Below are 19,415 nucleotides of genomic sequence, written 5' to 3' on the forward strand. Positions count from 1 at the left end.
CAGGAAGATATGCTGGTTTTGGGGCCAGACCGAGCCAGCTATATAGCACAAAACATCTATACTTCACCTAGACATCTGGCCCATTCACATTTTACACATACAAGCTGCGTTTTTAAATATTGTTTATCTAAGTATTTAGTATTTATTTAGTATTATTTCTGCACCTGTGCATTATTGACTGTGACATGCTATTTGGTCCCATTATTTTCAACATAATGTGCAAAAGTTGTATGTGCAGCTGAAGCACAAGAATATTCAAAATATAATGAATGCAGCTACCCAATTACTTGCTCAGTTGGTCACTGTTATATATATATATATATATTTGGGTTTCCATGCCACCAAAATATGTTTATGTTGATATGATTAATTCAGTAAACACACATTCTGATGTATTTATCTGTTTATTATACATGCATACCAGAACATTAATCATGCCCATGCCCTGCACACAGGAACTGGTTGAATCACAGCTTATCTGCTTGGTATCTCCTTAGAGGAATTTCTCTGACTAGTAAGTTGGTAGACTACATTGCCACAACTGAGTTCAGAACTCACTTGAAGCTGCCATGTTGTTATCCATTAATTCTACATAGGCACTACAGCCACACTAACGACTACATTTTTAAACGGTTGGGTGGAATTTTGCCACATACTACTCACTTTCCAGGGGAGCAGTGTAGCTAAATCTTATGGAAATCTTGGAAAACATGAAGATGGGAGGTACTTGTTAGATATGACCCAAACTTGCAAGCCAGCAGGACTTTCCTGGAGTTGTCAGCAGCATAGGGAAATGATCATACATGAGTCTTCTGAGCAAAATGGCATATCAGGTTTCCCACTGAGATAAACCAGAAAAAGACCTGTAAGTGCATGACCTAATATATTTTGAGATATGACAGTGTTATGTATCATATACCAAACATTTTTAATGATTTGTCTTTCCTGATTCTAAAGGCTCATACCTAATTCTCCCACCTACAACTGAACCAACTAGTTGTGAATATCTTGGAAGCCTTTGCCAAGGTAAGAAGCCAAAGACACTTTTTGCATTTTTCAGCTTTACCAAATCTCCCTGTTTTCTTTTCTTTTAATTTCATTTTACTTTAACTTCTTAAAGCTGATCTCTAGAAAACTGAGCAAAGAAAGGAATTTCTTAGCTTCAACAGATGTGTGGGTATACTATACATACAGTATGTAGAAAGAGTGTGATCACACTCTTGGTAATACAATCAAGTCCATAAAGTCTTCATTGCATCAAAACTTAACAATCATATGCTAATGCAAAGATAAAATTGTTTCATTTCTTTCCCCATCTCTTTTCCTCCTGCAGTTAAAGGCTATATTGTTAATGTTGGTAGAAAAATCTGTAAATCAGGCATAAACTGATGTAATTTCAGGAGCTGATCGTTATTTAGATGTTTTTAACAGGCTGCTATGAGACTTAATTAATTGTTAGTCAGTATGGTTTGAAATCCTCAGGTGAAAGGTATTATACAAATACAAAGTGTAATTGTTATTATTCATATAATAAAACTACTTATTGTAATAGCTGATGATTTTCTGGCCTTCACCCCATAGGCATACTACTGAATGATCACTATAGGTATCAACATGTCCGTCAGTCACAACAGGAGTCATAACATTAGACCTCTTGAAGGGCCAGATCAGCTGAGTTACTCCTGGAGGAATTCTGCACCACTGCACATATGCAAAATTCATATCCCTCTGCAGAATTTCTTTGCTTCCCCTCAGAAAATGACAGGGAAGCAAAGGGAAGCGCGCAGGGGAGGGGTGGGGCTGGGGATGTCCATGGACGTAGTTTTGGGGGACATCACAAGATTATCACTAGAGCTGGGTGAACACTGCAGAGTTCTACTTCCATGTGCCATGTGAATCAAACCTGCAGGGATTACTCATAAGGATTCACCCCCAATCAATTCTTGCAGCTCTTCCTGGTGGTTGGAATTCAGCACAACCCCCTGGCGTGAATGGTGGCAGGCCTATTTTCACAATGCATTCATGAACCCAGTGCCTGCTAGTTGGGTTAAACTTCTCTATAAAACTTTCATACAGCTCTATGCTAGTTGCAGCAGAAGCACTTGCTCTAAAATAATTTCAAGTGATTTAACCCTTTTAAAAATAAGGATGGAAGGCAGAGGCAGGAGGGAAAGAAAAGTAAATGAAGAGGAAGGACTTAAGATTCTTTGAACTCTTTCTGTGGTAAAGAGTACAAATAAAACATATTTAGCTTAACAACGGAGGGTAAAATTAACTCCTGGTGGGGAGCCAGGGTAAAAGTTATAGCAGGCTATACTGGAGTTTTAGCCACTTGCGCTGGATTTTCTTGTGATGAATTTGACTCAGGCTGCTGAAACATATACTTGCAGTGTTTCAAACTAGAGCTAAACTGATGTCCAGGTTGCAAAGTCCACAGCTGAGGTGAAATGCCAGTTAGGTCCAGAAGTTAGTTTTAAATAGCATCTTTTGGACTTGAAGGCACCCAAAGTACTTTGCAATAATGAGTTAAATACTGGTCCTGGAGTGACTGCTTCGGTAAATGTGGTAGCCATCGTGAATTCAGTAATAGCTCTCACACAGTCATGGTTATTAAAACCAGTTTTATTGAGACAGGATTATGACAATCAGGATAGTCTTTTTAGAAGAATGCCCAGAGATCTATGATTTGCACCAGACAAACAGTCAATACTGCAATATTATCACATCCAATGATGGTGTTTCTAAATGTGCTGTCCTACTCTGAGACAGGACTCTGTTAAAATGGCACATTTCTGTATTTATTGTTTCAGTGGTGTCAGATCAAATCTGCTCAGTTTATAACTGAAAAGAGAGAGAGAGTATGTGTGTCTGTGTTTCTGACTGCCAAACCTGCTAACTTTCTTTGGACTCTTAGAGTCAGTGTGGGGTTTTGCCTCTTTTTTTTTTTTTTTTTTTGCATCATCACTAGTTTTGAAATCACCAAATTATGCCATCAGTTACACATGTTTGGAATTTAGTAAACAATTCTGTTGGTTTAAAGAAATAAGATACTTATGCCTCTCTTAGCTGTGTTATGCTCTTAGCTGCTCTGTAGTGCTAAAAGGAGTAAAAAGCCTTAAAAACTTATTTCTCAGCAGATCTGGTTCTGAAATCGCAGGAGGAAGAGATCTGATTTATAAGAATGTACCATTTCTGTGTAGTCAATTTTGTGATTCCTCTTTGTCCAATTTTTCCTTCCTACAAATCTTCTTTTTTCAGGAAGCCATTATTTAAACACTTTACCAAGAGGATGACACACATTGTGTCCTCCTACGCTACCAATTTCATGAACAGGCTAGTAATGGATGCTGAAGAAAGTTATGGTGGTGGCTGTCCCTATACCAAGGACATTGTCTTTCCAACAGATAAGGGGAAATGGATCAGACCAAATTTGTTTCAGATCACAGCTCACCCTTAGGACTGCATGAAGTGGGACTGTATCCAAGCTACCAAGATGATGAAGAAAATTGGTTGTACATTTTCTCAGTCCCTAATCATTCTGGCAAGATGTTCATCAATTTGCAAGTAGAACATTGTTCCTTCTCACAAAGTGACACAACAAACTAGGCCTGATTTTCAGCAATATTGAGCACCCGCAGCTCTCACTATTCTTCATCTAGAGTTTTGAGGTCTCAGCGCCTCTGAAAATCAAGCTGCCTATGCTTACTAGGACTCTAGAATGCAAAGAAACTTTTAGCTTTTTCTGTCAAAGTTGATTAAACTTCCACTTCTCTTTCAGATTCTCGTACTTCTTTCACTGTAATTACTGTCCATCTCCCATGAAGTATCTGGAATTTAACCCAGAAATGGAGTCACAAAGAGAAAGCTTTTAACTTTACTTAATGTTTGTTATGCATTCCAAGTGATCTAAGTTTGATAGGGAGTATTATAAACTAATGTGGTACACTGAACATTATCGACATCTCCTGTTCCCTCCCACATAAGCCTGATCATCTGTTTATAATTATTACTGATTACTATCCTTTGGATAGGTTGCCACTATTCAGATGTCAAGCATTTTTTAATGAACTTACTTCCACAGTGTCATAAAAGCAATTGTTGAAGAAAAAGAACAGATGCTATTTTTTATGGGTTAAAGGCCTTAGAGTTTTATAGCAGCATTTGGTAATAGGGATGGATGCCTTTTTCTTTTTTACCACTTCTGTTGATTTGGCTAATGAGGCCCTCTTTGTCATAATTATATAAATGGTTGAACACATACAATCCACTGAATTATAATCCTGTGTGTTCAGATTCTTAAAGTTGTTTCTCTGTTTTGCTTAATAAAATATGAATAGAATACAAGTAACAAAGGTGAAACAAATTTATTCTCTCTCACCAAAAAATCATACAAGAAGCTTGTAACGAAAACAACATAGAATGCAACTAGGAAAAAAAACAAACCTTGCTGAAAATACACTTTCATAAGCTATAGAGCTTGGTTGTTGGCCAAAATTGTATCAGAAAAGAACATGGCAGGTTGAGAGTTTATGATGTGTAGGTGTCCATATTATAAAGAGAGCTTTCCAGCAAAAAACTATCCATTTTGGGTTTGAGTTCCCTGAGAATTACTGAATAAAATACATTTCTTTTCCAAACTGTTATTTAAAATGCAGTGATATGATTATTAATTGTTTTGCTGATGTTCTGTGTAAACACACAAACCTATTCTGTTCTGAAAGGAATTTTCTGGTATATCTTCTCTGTACCAACTGAAAATGCATTTGAACTAGTCCCTAAGGGATAAATTTTGAAAGTGCTGTGTGAGATGATTCCTCCTGATATCAGTAGAAATTGTACAGTACATGAAGCTTTGAAAATCAATGTCTTGAGAATATTCCATGTATGATTTTAATTCTGTTCATTATACAGATCTTAGTGGAGCTAATTAGATCCTTAGACTGGTGTTTTAGTTTCACAGTTCTTCATCTTCCTTCCCTGGGTAGAGACATCTATTTTTTTCACAAGCTAATATTCATAGTTTGTGTGTCTTTGAAGCCGTGTTATTTATTTTCTGACCTTTGCACAACTTTCATTGAAGATCTTATAAAATGATTCAGAATTTGTGGAGACAGTACAGGACTGATCTTGTAACCTTTACTCCCACTGAAGTCTGCAGGAGTAAGGATTGCAGGACAGGGACCTACATCAGTTCATTCATATTCATCACTTTATACAGAAGTTTGGTGTGTGCATATTAACATATATAGTAAATGGTTTCCTTCACTCTCTATATATGTTTTCATGCATTATTCCCATTATGTCTGACCGCATTAACATTCATGTTTCATGCAAATTCACCTTTCTCTCATCTTTGTTACCAGCTACTACTGTAAATGCTACTACTCCTCCACCACCCACTGTCACCACTAACATGCCCGATACTAATAGAACCGATAAGCCAAACGATGGTAAGAAATCCTGTGTTACATTTTTCCTTGTACTGTGTCTAGATCAAATGTATTGTGTTATAAGATTTATTTAAATATAATAAATGTCAAGTTTAACATATTGGATTTAATTCTGCTCTTAATTACACTAGTGTAAATCAGGAGTTTCTCCATGTCAATCATGTAAAACTGGTTTGGGAACAGAATCAAGCCCAATATTTGTTTAACATATTTGCATATTTCTTATATAAAAGCGAGCCATTTCTACATTATGTATCACTTGTTATTTATATTATTCATTCACTAATCTTCAAAGCACAGAGGGCCAAGATAGATATTTAAAAAAGAGGATAAAAATAGACATGTCATTGAGACATTTTAACATAGCTGCTGTTTAGGTGCCACATAGAAGCCATGTTTTCAGCTGGGCCAGTGGAATTTTGGAATTATCTATTCCCCATTAGTAAATTTGAGCAGTCAAGTAGAATCTGTCTGATGCAGCCCAACAACTTCCACTGACTCAATAGGAATGTTTCCATTGACTTCAAGGGGAGTGGGATCATGTTTTATTTAGGAAAATATTGACAGCATTGAATATAATGTAGTTTTCATTCGGGAAGATTAGGGAAACTTTAATGGTACCAGATGGATCAATTATAAGCCCACTGCTGTTCACAGGAAAGTAGAGATTTCATCTGATATTTTGTCAAGTTCTAAGAGATCACTTTCCTCAGGAGATAGTGTAGCATGTCAGGGGAGCTACCAAAATACAAATTAAGTAAAAATAATAATAGTAATGAATTGAAAGAAACTATTTTAACACAGCTTTCACTGGTTTTCTACAAAATATCACAGGAGATCTCACAAAAGTCCTTGTCTGCAGGGATTTCATTTTCAGTGGGCTCCACAGAATTAAATCAATGATTGTGCATTTTAAACAAATGTGTTCATTTCTATTGGAGGATTTAAAACCTCTGGTATTTTTATACTATAGCTTATTATGTTCTGCAAACATTACTATAAAGTTGATCCTAGAATTTAGTAGTTTGTACCTATATTTTTCTTCTTTGATATTTGACTGTACTCTAGAGGAAAAGAGCCAGACCCTGGAAAGTGTTGAGTCACTTATGTCAAGGGGTGTTTTGTTTCTATTTATGGAGCCAATCCCTAGATGTTCACACTGAACAGTTAATCAAATACAGGAAGGCTGAGATTTTCAAAGCCACATAAGGAAACTGGATGCCCAATTTCCATTAAAATCAGTGGAAACTGGATGTCTAAATCTTGTTAGTGTCTATAAAATTCTCTTCATAAAGCAGAAAGACTAAAAGACAGGAGGCCAAATTCATACTTAAAGTAAGCAAATACAGCTTCCACTGAGCTAACTGAGAGTTTCAGACGTGAGGTGAATCATTTAGTTTGTATAAATAATTTTTCTTTCATCCATTAACTATATGGCTTGCTACATACAGACCTGCAGGAATTAAGAGTTCCTGCTACAGTTATCTTCAGAATGAAGAGAAATTCACCTGAATCCTCCCACTCATTACTACAAGGGCAGCAAGATTCTATGATAAAAGGGGTAAAAAATATAGGAATTATCTCAACCCCAATTATTTGGCCAGTGAGACAAAGGCCTCTCCAACCCAGTAAAAGTTCATCACCTAAGGACCAAAACCCAGAGAGAAAAAACGCACACAACTTGTTCTTCCTACCTACTTCTGAGACCGCATCAGTTGCTTCTGGAGAGACTGAAGTTGGTACCTTGGATCCTTTTACAGAGCACAATACTACAATGAATCAGTCAACCCATAATAGTGTTTTGAATCACTCTAGTGGCTTACTGAATGAGATTTATGGTATAGCTCAAATTCCAATAACCCCCACGGTTACAGATCATTCCAAGAATGTAGGACTTCCTCTTCTGCAGAGTCAAAGTTTTAGTGCAGAACTAACATGGACTTTGGCTGATGAACTGGATTATACTAATTCTGAATCATCATTCCTTACTCTGATGAGCAAAAGCACCCTTTATGAACACAAAAAAGAACCCCTGCAGATTTTTTCTTCTAATAGTGGCACATCCTTTTCCACACATGAAAGTATATACAATGTCTTGGAATCTCTCAGCTGGTGGAACAATGCTGCATCATATCATCATGTTATTTCTGACATTCCAGAAGAAAACCATCATTCTCTGTCTAGCCTGTCTGCTACTTCTACACAATATGAGTCATCTTTTAAAAAAAGTAGGCTGGACTTACTAGAATTTTCACCTGAAAATGTTTACCTTGTATCCACTAAGAAAATTATGGAAGATGATTCTATTAGGAATAGCATTTATATTGCAGAAGCAAATGATGAATTGCATTCTACAAAATTTAAATACTTTAAGGAGCATCAATCAGTAAACCTTAAAAAGGTAACCTCCAAACAGACTCAACTTTCAAACACATCTAGTTTCTTCCAAGATATAAAAGAAATATATAAAGACGGTATGCTTGATATCCAACCAACAGAAACTCTTCTGACACTGGAAGACAGCACAGAGTTGCCAAGATTGTCAGCACCCTTGCTAGCAACAAGAAAGAGAAGTTCAGAATTTCAACACATTGTTACTGTTTCACCAGTTTATCAAGAATCCTTGAGTCATGCATATTTGAAAAATGACTTATTTATATTTAGGCCTTTGACCAAATTGCCAAAAGAGGAAGAAGAAGAAGCATCTTCTCCAGAAGATGAATTTGAACTCTTCAACACAATTATTTCTACCAGCAACTATATACCTCATTATTTAAAACCTTCTGCAAATATGCAGAGGAAACCAAATGAGATCTCTGGAAATGAAAAATTAGAAAGTAGTTTAGATACAGTTCATAATGACAACCTACATGAAGATTCTGTTTTTTCCACACCTGAGCCAGAAAACATGAACAGAATCAGTAACACCTGGAACCCAGGCTATTTGGGTCTGCCAACACAATATGTTAATATTGCTCCTTCTTTATCATCAAGTTTTTTGACTTTGTACTATAATTTCAAACAAGAGTCTCTAGAGTTTTCTGGGGAAACTTCAGAAAGCTGGTGGTTCTCATTTAATAAACAACTTACTTCCCCAGCAAAGAAACAGCCATTTTTTAGTTCCCCTACTGCGGCTGATAATATCCTTATGCACACTACCATCATCAATACATCAGGTTATGGAACAGAAGAAATTAACTTTTCTGGCTATATGTCATCTTTGGATATGGAAAGCTTTAGTTCAATTGTTCTGATCTCTTCACTAGGAATTTCAGAAAATACAAAAAGGAAAATATCACAGTCAAAAATGACCATTTCTCCTAACATAATTGTGTCTACAAATTCTTATTTCCCTTCCCTGGAAATGTCTTCATATCAGCCTTCCATGCAGTTACAGATGAGTACCTTTGATATTTCACATGCAACTTTCACAGACGAATTTGAAAGTGTTGCTAGTTTACGCCTACAGACTTGGGATCAAATTTCAAGTGCTGATCAAATCGGCATGACCTTCCAACATCATAGGCAGACATCTGCTTCAATTTTCTTCACTTACTCAGCAGCCCAGCCTTCATGTACAGAGAATAACTATATTGCTTGTTTAGCTGACAGATCATCAGACAGTTCAGTAACCTATGCAAAAGCTAATGGACCATCACAATCACAAAACATGTATATGGTCCAAGAGAGTAATCCAACAAGTGCTTTTGATAATGGAAAAAGTAAAGTTCAGTCAGATGTAGACACTGATTTTGTAGGAACACATAGCTCACTGCGTTCTAACTTCCTCACAATGACACTGTCTTTGGAAAAAACAGACATGCTTAATTTAGCACAAAAAGTCAAGGCCAGTGCACATCCTAACATCTGCACAACATCATTGTTATTTTCTACACCCTCACTATCACAAAGTCTTCAAAATGATCTTGCCCAAATTTCACCAAGCTTGGATCAGCTATGGAATGTAGCAGAGTTAAATTTACTAACAAAGCTAGCAATTAAAAGCCACATAACTGTTCTAGAACAAAAATCTGTTGAAAATCCAGAAATCAATCTGACTCCTTCTCTTCAAATGGGAGTGCTCTATGATGTAAATATAGGGAGTACTACTTTACTGATGTCAAATACTGAATCATTTCTTTCAGGAGGAGAATCGGAATGGGAGGTATACCACTATTCTAGCAGACAGACTGAAGGGTTTATTAACAAAGGAATGTTCTCTTTGAATTCCAGTAATATTCATACCACTGATTCACAACTACAGACAATGCCTCTTTCTTTTGAGGCATACATCAATTATGGAAAAATAACAAATATCTCTCTTATTTTGGAACCAACAACAATTTCAGTAGTGGCCAGTGCAATATCTCTGTCATCTCCATACAGTGGGACTTTTATTCATGCCACTGAGAGTATTTTAAACCATGCTGTAACAATAACTGGAGCAACTATTCATAATTCTGTCCTGCAGTCCCAAAGATCAGCTTCTCAAGTAATGTACCACCAGTCTTCTATTTCAGCGTATGAAAATCCCTTGGCCAGTGCATCTGCTGGAACAAGCCAAATCTTCACCCCTTACAGACCACTGAATCCACTTACCAGCTACCCCAAATTAGTTTTGTCTTATTTATGTAACTCCTTCTCTGAACTGAGCTGCCTGTGTGGACCTGAGGTCAACTACAGTATGTCAAGGCATTAAGCTAGATGTAGAGAAAATATCACCTCATCTGCTAGATATGCACTTTGTAGAACTGGATGTAGAAATAGCCGGGTTTAATTCTTACATGTAGCTTCATGTAGATTATAGAATAGCAATTTAATTACAGTAGGAGGGAATTTGTAACATGTTCCAAAATAATCTTCGCACGTGCCATTAACATGTGGTTTCTAATAGCTATCTTCCCATTCCCTAACCAATAGAGCTCTAAGGAGACTGCTGGGACAATAAGTTGATTGCTGACTATTTATTTATTTTTCTGATGTTCATTATTTTTATTTTTAAATATTTTTAGATTTTTTTCAATCACAGTATTTACATTTTTGTGGCTTTGATTATTTTAAAAAGTCAAATCCAGGGTCCAGCTCAAATTTAACAATGAAAGTTTTGAAAAATGTGAGTAACATGGACGGAGAGGGGGAATCCAATCCCGGTAATTTTCCTCATCTTCTATATTTTTGCAATTTTATTATTTTTATTTATTTATTTTTAATGTTAAACTGCTTCAGTCCACTTTTCATCAATTATTTTCCTGTAAAAATAATTTTCTCCAAGTAACATTTTTAAGGGGGGGAAGCAATTTTAAGTGGGGAAGCACCTTTGGATTTACCAGCTGTCCTGTAGTCTCCTGAGAGTAATTAGAAATGTAGAGTAGTTCTTTGCTAGTCTGACTGAAACACGCTTTGGGTCATCATGTGATGGTGACTGTGAAACTATTTAACACTAGTTAATAGATGCTGTGTTAGAAAAGTATTTTATTTTGGACACTAAGATGATTTCACTCATATATATGACACGATATGACTGTATAAGAGACTATACATATACTATGACACTGTGTGTGTGTATATATATTAGTGTGTGTATATATACACACATAAAATACATTATCTATAAATAATACATAACATGTATTTAATTATCTATATGCAGTATATACACTGTGTATTTTATATGTATATACATATAAAATACATTAACTATATATAGTATATACCATGTATTTTACAGTACAGTATATTTTCTCTTTCTGAGTCCAGAATTAAACATTCCACTTTCTCCATGAAAAGATCACAGTAAAAATAACAATGGAAATGCCATCTTCAGAGTAAATCAAATAATGAATTTTTATCTTTATTTATTTATTTTTAACTAGGAAAACATACATTAGTGTCCTTTAGGTTTATGACCTTTTGCTGTGAGAGTTCAGTTAAAACATTACTTGGCAATCAAGTTTCCTTTAAGGGCTTGATTCTGCACTGTTGAATTCAAAAGGAGTTTTCACACTGACCTTAGTGGCAATAGGAGTGACCCTAACAAAGAGAAAAGCAAGCTCATGAGTAGGGCGATGCAAAATATTTACAATGAAATTGGAAAATCTCAAGTCTCATTCAGAATCTATTCAACTGATTCTGTTTTTTCAACAGTAACATGATCTTCTATTTTAACAAAATCTTCAGCATTTTTTAAGTTTTGACTTTGATTTTTGAACCTGAAATCTCAAAGGGTTCAGAAAAGCCAGAGTGTCTGAGCTCTTCTACTCCAAGCCAGGACCACGGCAAGACCTCTCCTCTGATGCTACTCTAGCCAATGAACTGTAAGAGCTGCCACAGTCCCTCTGCACCCACTTAAGTCATAGGATCGATATAAATGGAGATCTGTGGACCATGCCCATGGCTAATACGGCATTCAGAGGCAGTGCTGATACCTTTTCCATAGTTCATAAAGAGTAGGTAACCTGTATGGCTACTCAGCTGGTGGAGTCCTCCACAGTCCACGTGTGGAGCTTAATTGGTTTGGAGGTCCTTGTGCTACCTCCACATCCAGATGAATTTCACACAGAGAGAGCCATTTCCCATGAAAGCTGGCAAAATTTAGCAGTGTTTTAAAGCACAATTCTTATGTTGTGAAAAGTCAAATTTTTGAGTTACAAAATGGCCTGGAACAAAACTTACTTTATTTTTTATTGATGTATGTGTGAAATTTTGTAACAGAAAAAAAGAGCTGTTTACCATCCTCATGAGCTTAGGGAGAATTTGTCGAACGTTAATTACTTTAAAATAGTCTTATTCATGTTCTAAAGTTTCTCTGTCATCTAAAATGTGACTCTTTAAAAAATGGCAGGATGAGGTTCCAGATTTATTGTATCTCAAAGGTTTCCAGATTAAGTTTGTTCATGTTACAGTTAAAATATGGTTTGTCTTTCTAACTGCCAGCTGTGCAGACTTAACCTGGGATTTGAGAACAAAGATTCTTCATGCAGTATTGTGTCCAAGAAACACCTGTCTTACCCTATTATCTTCAAATTTTGTCCTCAGTTATTTTGTTGCTTTTAAACTGATGGGTTCACATTTTACTCTCAAACCATTATAAATCCCGAAGACTCCAGTAAAATCTGCGAAGTTTTTCTAGATTACACCAGATTATGTACTGTTGAAAACTCAGTATTTAGAATTATTTTATATTTATGGCATTTTCAGAATCCGACAATTACATTTCAGTCATATACAGAGTCATATTTACATATAAATTCCATTTTGTTGAACAGTAGGCCCAATCCTGCATTCCTGGGTGTACTCAAACTCCTGTAATAGCAAAGAGAGTTTTGGGTATACCAAAATCTGAGTTCAGGCCCTATTCACCAAGTTATCTTTTGCTACAAAAATACGGTCTTAAAGTTTTAAACAGAGAAAGTTTGGCATATATTATCTAAAGTTTGGCAATATATTATGAATGATGTTCAATGTTTCTGATATTTGTAATGCTGTTTTAAATGGACAGGGGGGCAATTCTACAGGATTTCCATTACTGTCTTCAATTACAAGCCCATCTTACAGTCAAAAGTACAGAGTGTAGTGGCCGAATGGGTAAGTTAAGTTTCTTTCTATTTATCTGAGTTGTATATGTGTGAATCTGTACCTTAAATTACATCAAATTGATAAGAGTTGTGGGAAAGGGGGAACATCAAAGAAACCAGTTGGTCTAGTCTGTAAACTCTCCGGAGCAGGGTCTGTCTTTGTGTTATTTGTTTGTACAGTAGTTAAAACAGTGGGAATATGTTCCTTCTTTAGGCCCTTAGGCACCATAGGTAAAATTTTCAAATGTTACCTAAGGAGCTTGGGAATTTAAATCCCATTTTCAAAAGTGATGTAGGCATTTAGGAACGGAAATCAATGCCTGTTAAAAATGTAGCTCTTATACATCTAAGTCTCATTCAAAGTCAACTGGACTTAGGATCCTAAGTGCCTAAGTCACAATTGAAAGTAGTGCTTAGGCTCTTAAGTCACTTAGACATTTTTGAAATGCTACTCTACAGCAGTAAAATGAGGGGTCAACACTACTAGTGGTCCATGGACCAGAGTTTGCATATGTCTGGAGCAGAGATTCTCAAAGCCATGTATGCTTGCTGTGATTGTCATAATACCGGAAACTGCCTTGTTTATTGTAGCATGCTCTCCCTGTGCCAGGCTAGTTTTATGTTGATACAAGGGATCCAGAAATGTCAAGCCACCAAATGTAGCTTGATGTGCATAAGTGGATGGACTGCAAACACAGTCATCAAAGTGATGAGGAAAAGATCAGAAAATAAGAAAGACAACACCAGAAAGAACTCTATCAGTAGGCTACTATTAGAATACAAACAACTTCAAATATAATATTTCTGGAGGAGGCATAGTCCAGGGGAACCAAAATAACTTTTTCCTAATGTTGACATTTGACTGTAACATTTATTTATGTGTAATTAACTGCTTTCAAGCTAAAGTACATTGCATGTATGAGGTTGTCTTAAAAATGAGGTCAACACATATACAAAAGCAGAAGATTAGGCAGCACAATAAGATCTTGTTCTTGTCTATGTGGTGTTTTAGAATTTGATTTAGTACATTAACCTTCTCTACCTCATATTAGGGAGCTGTTTCAGACAGATTAGATATGTGGGAGAATGTATTTTTATGTTCTGATAGCTGTTTGTTTTTGTTATTATTTGTTTGTTTATTTTATTTGTTCATTTATTTTGTAGTAGGATGCCTAGATAGGCCTTTTTATTTTTCATATAAATTTAAATAATTTTTAATGGTAAATTACTATATATCTGTGAAAAGTTTTGATAATACAGCAACCTGAAGTGATATTTGCATGCTACCTACACATAATTTTATACCTAAAACAAATTTTGGGGCAAAACACCTTGGGAATATACAATAGTTGGAATATGCTTTAGAGCATTTTGATGTCAATAATTTCCATAAAGTGTCACATTGTAAATTAGATCAGGTGATGGTTGATAGATGTAACAGAGGCTCATTACTTTTTTGTTAGTGGTTTGAGGTGGGCATTTTGCTATGTACATGTGGAGGGGCACCCTTTCTATTTTTTTACTTTTATTTTTTCCAGAAGAAAAATAGTTTCCTGATGATAGATTTATTGACACAAATCAGCAGTATATATATTTCTGTAGCAAGAGACCCTGAATCTGTACATTCATAATTAAAATAAATTATACTCTATGAAATGACAGAGATAGATTTAATGATGACGTTTGGTGGATGTTGGTGCTGAAAAGTGACAATTATGCACTATATTCTTATTGACCTGCTGCATCTAAATATCTTAGAGAACATCCCCACAGTGCTCTTAAAGCAGTCAGTGAAAAGCTGGTCCATAGAGAGAGCACAGTTGGCTCCAGCTAGGTATTTCGTACAGTGTAGGACCCTTAGGGGGAGATCAATGGAGTAATTGATTGATTGGGCTGTTTGCATTCCGTTTGAATGATGAGAGATCTCATACCCTAAAATGGATTAAATACAGTGTGTCCATCTTGTATGTTACTCCCACAATGAGGTTACAAAGAGTCTAGTCTCAGTGTGCCAATCACCCTACTGCAAAGATCCATGGCAATCTGATGAAATTATTCACTGCTATGGTGTTGAAGTCACTCAGTATGGACATCTGGGTTTTAATTCTTGAACATGGCCAAAAAAATACCTTGTTCCACTCTCCTGGCCACTGTAAAGTAGTCATTGAAAGGATGCAGTTGAGCACCTCAGGGCAGGCCACAAAGTCTTTCTCCCCGGTACAGGTACGCTCTCAACTCTCAATTTCCTCTCAAGACCACAGTCTGCAGAAATAAACAAATGAACAAACCCTCTCTATCCACTGAACTTTCACCCCCACAAGTTACAATTTGATAATCCTCCCCAAATTTACAAAACCCTCCAATGTCATTCAGAGAGCGGTGGTGTGAGGCAGCTCAATCCATTCCATCCCCCATCTTAAGCCAAACCATGAACATCCTCTGTAACCACTCCGCTTCATAGGTCTCTACCCCGCCACGTGGTATGAACTTTTTGAGGGGAGGAAAGAGGGAATAGAAACTAGTATATCACCTCTTTATGTACTTAGGGCTAGACTCTGCACCCACTGAAGTCAATGGTAATGCTCCCATGGTCCTCAGTGGGACAGGATTGGGCACCTCATGCCTATTTAAAGTAAAAGATTGAAACAAAGAGGTTCAGCAGCAGAATGTAGACTTTTGATGAAAATGTACAGCATATTTTCCATATCATTCAGTGCCCAGAAATCTTTCCAACCACAAACTTTAAAGAAACAGTGGCATGGGGGGGGGGGGTCTCAGGACCTCTTACAGTTGTCTATTGCCTTTATTAAGGGTCCCTTCCCCACTGAAACCCTCCACTCCGCACCGGTAAATATACACACCTATTAAGGCCATAATCTCACAATGGGGAAATGTTAGTCTCTTCATTTTGCCTAATAAAGGTCTTGTTTTTGGTGGGAGAAGGTGAGCTTATAAAATCTGCTAGATAATGCAGGGACCTTTCTTTACCACACTATCCTTGTATTTATTCTCTCTGTATTTTTCAGCTAAATCAGACCTTCCAGAACTGGAATTATACCGTGTATGTGGTCAATATCAGGTAAATGTTGGTGATGACTGGGAAAATACCTGATTTAAGTCCTTAGTGGAGTTACAACACACTAATTGATATTTATGCTTCTTGCTTTTTAAGTATTCAGCCAACCACTGTGAATGAACTGCCAAGGGAGAAAAGAAGCGCTGATCAAAGGTAATGTTCTGGGACTTTTTAGTGATAGAGGCAACATGTACTATCAAAATTGGGTGCGACAAATTGCATGCTATGGGTTACACCCTTCCATTTGGAAGTTGTCATTTATGGCCACCTACTATCCTGGATCTGCACACAAGCCTCACGTTGGTATGATGTGTACTGTAATTTAAACTACCTTTGATTTAAATCAGGTTGTTCAATGAGCTCCTTAAAACATGGCTGATCATTTTTCAAAAATTAATTTTTTCTGTCACAAAATGTTGCAGACCCATCTAACATACATGGAAGCAATATCCATTCTTCTGTCCCAGCACTATCTATCTTACGGTTTTCTGTAGCGCCCATCACTCGTATCTAACCGCTATCTCTGGAAAGAGGTATTTGTTCTCCTCTGCCTCGTCTCTAAGGGCCTGATCCAAAGCTTGTTGAAGTCAGTAGGAGTCTTTCAGTTGATTTCAATGGGCAATGGATCAAGACCCAGGTGGTAGAAAATCATGCTGGAACTGAATGCCAAGTTGATGCAAATCACATTACTTACCACATGCCCTCACTTCCTGATTTCAGTGGGCTGCTGATTAGGCACTGGGGTTGGGATTTGCAAAGATAGCCTAAGAAAGTTAGATGTCCAACTACCATTGAAAGCCTGTGACAGTTGGATGGGGCTAACTTCCATGGGGCTCTTTGAAAAGTCCATGCTATAGGAGGCAAATGAGAAGGATGCTGGTCTTCTGACTGAATCAAGGGCAGGTGGCCAAAACACGCTGGCTGCCATGGGGTAAAGTGAGACTGAGTATGGAATGCATCTCCTGGCAATGTAGGTAACTGCTTTGTCATTAAGATGTACATGAGAATTGTTGTGATAGGATAGAGCCTTTTATCCCATGGTAGCCCATTCAGGGATCATTATCAGGAGCTAGTTTCTGATGCTCTCAGTTCTTGTACACTCTTCCTTACTCTTAGTGACCTGACAACAGCCTGTGAGAGATGGATGTTGTCACCACTGAGGGAAGGAATCAAGGGATGCAGAGAGGATGAAAAGGTTTTCCTTCCAGTGTCTTTGCATCTCTTACAAGAGAAGTGGCTGCCCAGCTTGTCAGCAGCCCTGCTCCTCTAGTACAGTAACAGGAGACTCAAGAAGGTTTCAGTCTCCCATCCTCCTACTATGAGCCCTAGGACTTTTTTTCTCCCTGCTCTCTATATCCTGGTCCCTAAGAAAAGAAGGGGAAGAGGAAGAAATATGTCTTTCTACTTACAGTGCTGGAAGTCTGTGTAAGTGCTCTGTCTGACAAGGTGCTAAGAATTCTGGGCCCAATCCAACAAACCATTTCAGCCTTACTTAATTTTAAGCATGTGAGCTTTACTTCAACAGGACTATTCACATACTTAAAATTAAGCATGCCCTTAGAGTGCTTGGCTGGATCAGGCCAAGACAGCTCGACACCATATAGGGATTGAGCCCTGAGATACCTGTTCAGCTCTGTACATGACTTTATCAGATGACTGTCCCCAGACAGGCAGCCTTCAGGAACTGGAGGCAAAATCCAGGAAATCCAAAATAAAGTGCTCAGTTAAACTATTAATTTAAAAATAACCCTCAACTTTACGCTAAAGTACCTTGTGATATCTAAAAGTATTGGCTGGGGAGTAAAACCATCCTCTAAATCTCTTTTTTAGAAATAGGCATGTGCAATTCTGATTGTAAGATTTTTGTCCTTTTCTTTTTTCTTTTAGTTCTTGGAGTTTATATTGCTCCTTCAACATCCTTCTCATCCCATTGTGTTCACTGTCATGTTGTAAGGAGTTAGCCTAGCTGCTATGCAATTAATTTAGCTGTTATGAACCCTCCTAACATCTAACAATGTGAATTTACGGGCACTGTATATGAACACTCCCTTTTCTTGATACTTCACTCATCACATTGCATTTCAGAGGTGATGGGGATTATGTCTAACTCAATATTGTACAATTTTTCAGAATTAAAGGTCTGATCTGAAGACCAAATAAATGCAGTGTCTTCAGTAGACTTTGGGTCAGGCCCAAATAGAATAGAAAGCATTATCTCTTTATTATGAAGTATTTATTTCAAATATTAATCGTGTCACATATAACAAGAGTCTGTTTCATATACTCTTGGTTGTTGTATAGCCCATACCACGCAAAAAATAAAATACTTATAAGGCCCTTGATTACATCTGAAGAAACTGACTGAAATAATTGAGATTACCTGGGTGGAATTTAGCTCAATGGGTGTTTTGAGTAGAAATTAAAATCACATGCTGTATCTTTCTAGTGTTTTTATATTAGTGACATGTATTTTCATCTCATAATGCCATATAGAGTGGAATCCACTGGGAAAGCCTGTATTCTTCCAGTGCCAGCAACAAGTGTGTATGCATTTCTCACAATACACTGTCTTGTCATTGCAAAAGCAGGGGAATTATCTTCCCAGTAGTCTCCACTGTTCCTGTCTCTGAAGACCAGTCTTTCAAATCCTTGCAGCTCACATATATTAGTACACAGGTATTCGTAGTACTGACAAAGAGGAAATCAATTGAATCTCAGATGAAGACCCAAAAAACCACCTCCCTTGCTACTTCCTCCAGACTGTTGACTTTAAAATGTTTGTTAAAATTTTTCAGTTTCAAGTTTTTCTTGAACAAGATTCTAAAGAAACCAAATAGCATTTAGGGTATCATTTATACTTATGAAAAGTTAGCTGGTGACACTTATAAATCTTTATCCAAAATGGTGGTAATGTTTATTTCTTCCTTTTAGGATGACCTGGTAGAAGATCTTAAACTTTCTTTTTTTATGGATGAGTCTTGCTCTCAATGTGTATTCATAAGGATTTTGTAAATAAATTATCAAAGATTACATTTTCTTGTTTTCCATTCTATGGACAGTCATAAATAATGCTGATCTCTTAGTTTCAGGAAGCCCAGTATGTCATCTATCTAATAAATTTCCCTTTGCTTTCAAATATTTTCATTCAACTTTCCCTCAGGTTTTCTCTAAACCCAGGTTGGCTCCAAATTTAAAACTTCAGTCCTAGCCCATAAGCAGCGTGGCCTTAGACCTTATCTTCTGTAGATGTAATCCTATTTGTCTTCATCTTTTTAACTCACTCAGCATCATCTCTCACCTACTTTTCTCTGACTT

At 36.9% G+C, this 19,415-nt stretch overlaps 1 protein-coding gene across 5 annotated transcripts in view; it reads left to right on the forward strand.

The window, feature by feature from the left end:
• The window catches only part of ADGRG6 (adhesion G protein-coupled receptor G6), a 175,485-nt gene that overhangs the window by 82,969 nt on the left and 73,101 nt on the right, over positions 1-19,415 (forward strand). For 4 of the 5 annotated variants that reach the window (XR_003999617.1, XM_030556456.1, XM_030556454.1 and 1 more), the window contains exons 5-8: positions 958-1,026; positions 12,949-13,034; positions 16,051-16,103; positions 16,197-16,253. Coding sequence is in view for 4 of the 5 variants with exons in the window: in XM_030556456.1 (XP_030412316.1) it covers positions 958-1,026; positions 12,949-13,034; positions 16,051-16,103; positions 16,197-16,253 (265 nt within the window). In the remaining variant the exon portion in view is untranslated. Of the gene's footprint in view, positions 1-957; positions 1,027-5,363; positions 5,451-12,948; positions 13,035-16,050; positions 16,104-16,196; positions 16,254-19,415 lie in introns of all 5 variants that reach the window. The other variant, XM_030556457.1, reaches the window with a different exon arrangement.

This window comes from Gopherus evgoodei, chromosome 3 (assembly GCF_007399415.2).
Source record: "Gopherus evgoodei ecotype Sinaloan lineage chromosome 3, rGopEvg1_v1.p, whole genome shotgun sequence".
Lineage (NCBI taxonomy): Eukaryota > Metazoa > Chordata > Testudines > Testudinidae > Gopherus > Gopherus evgoodei.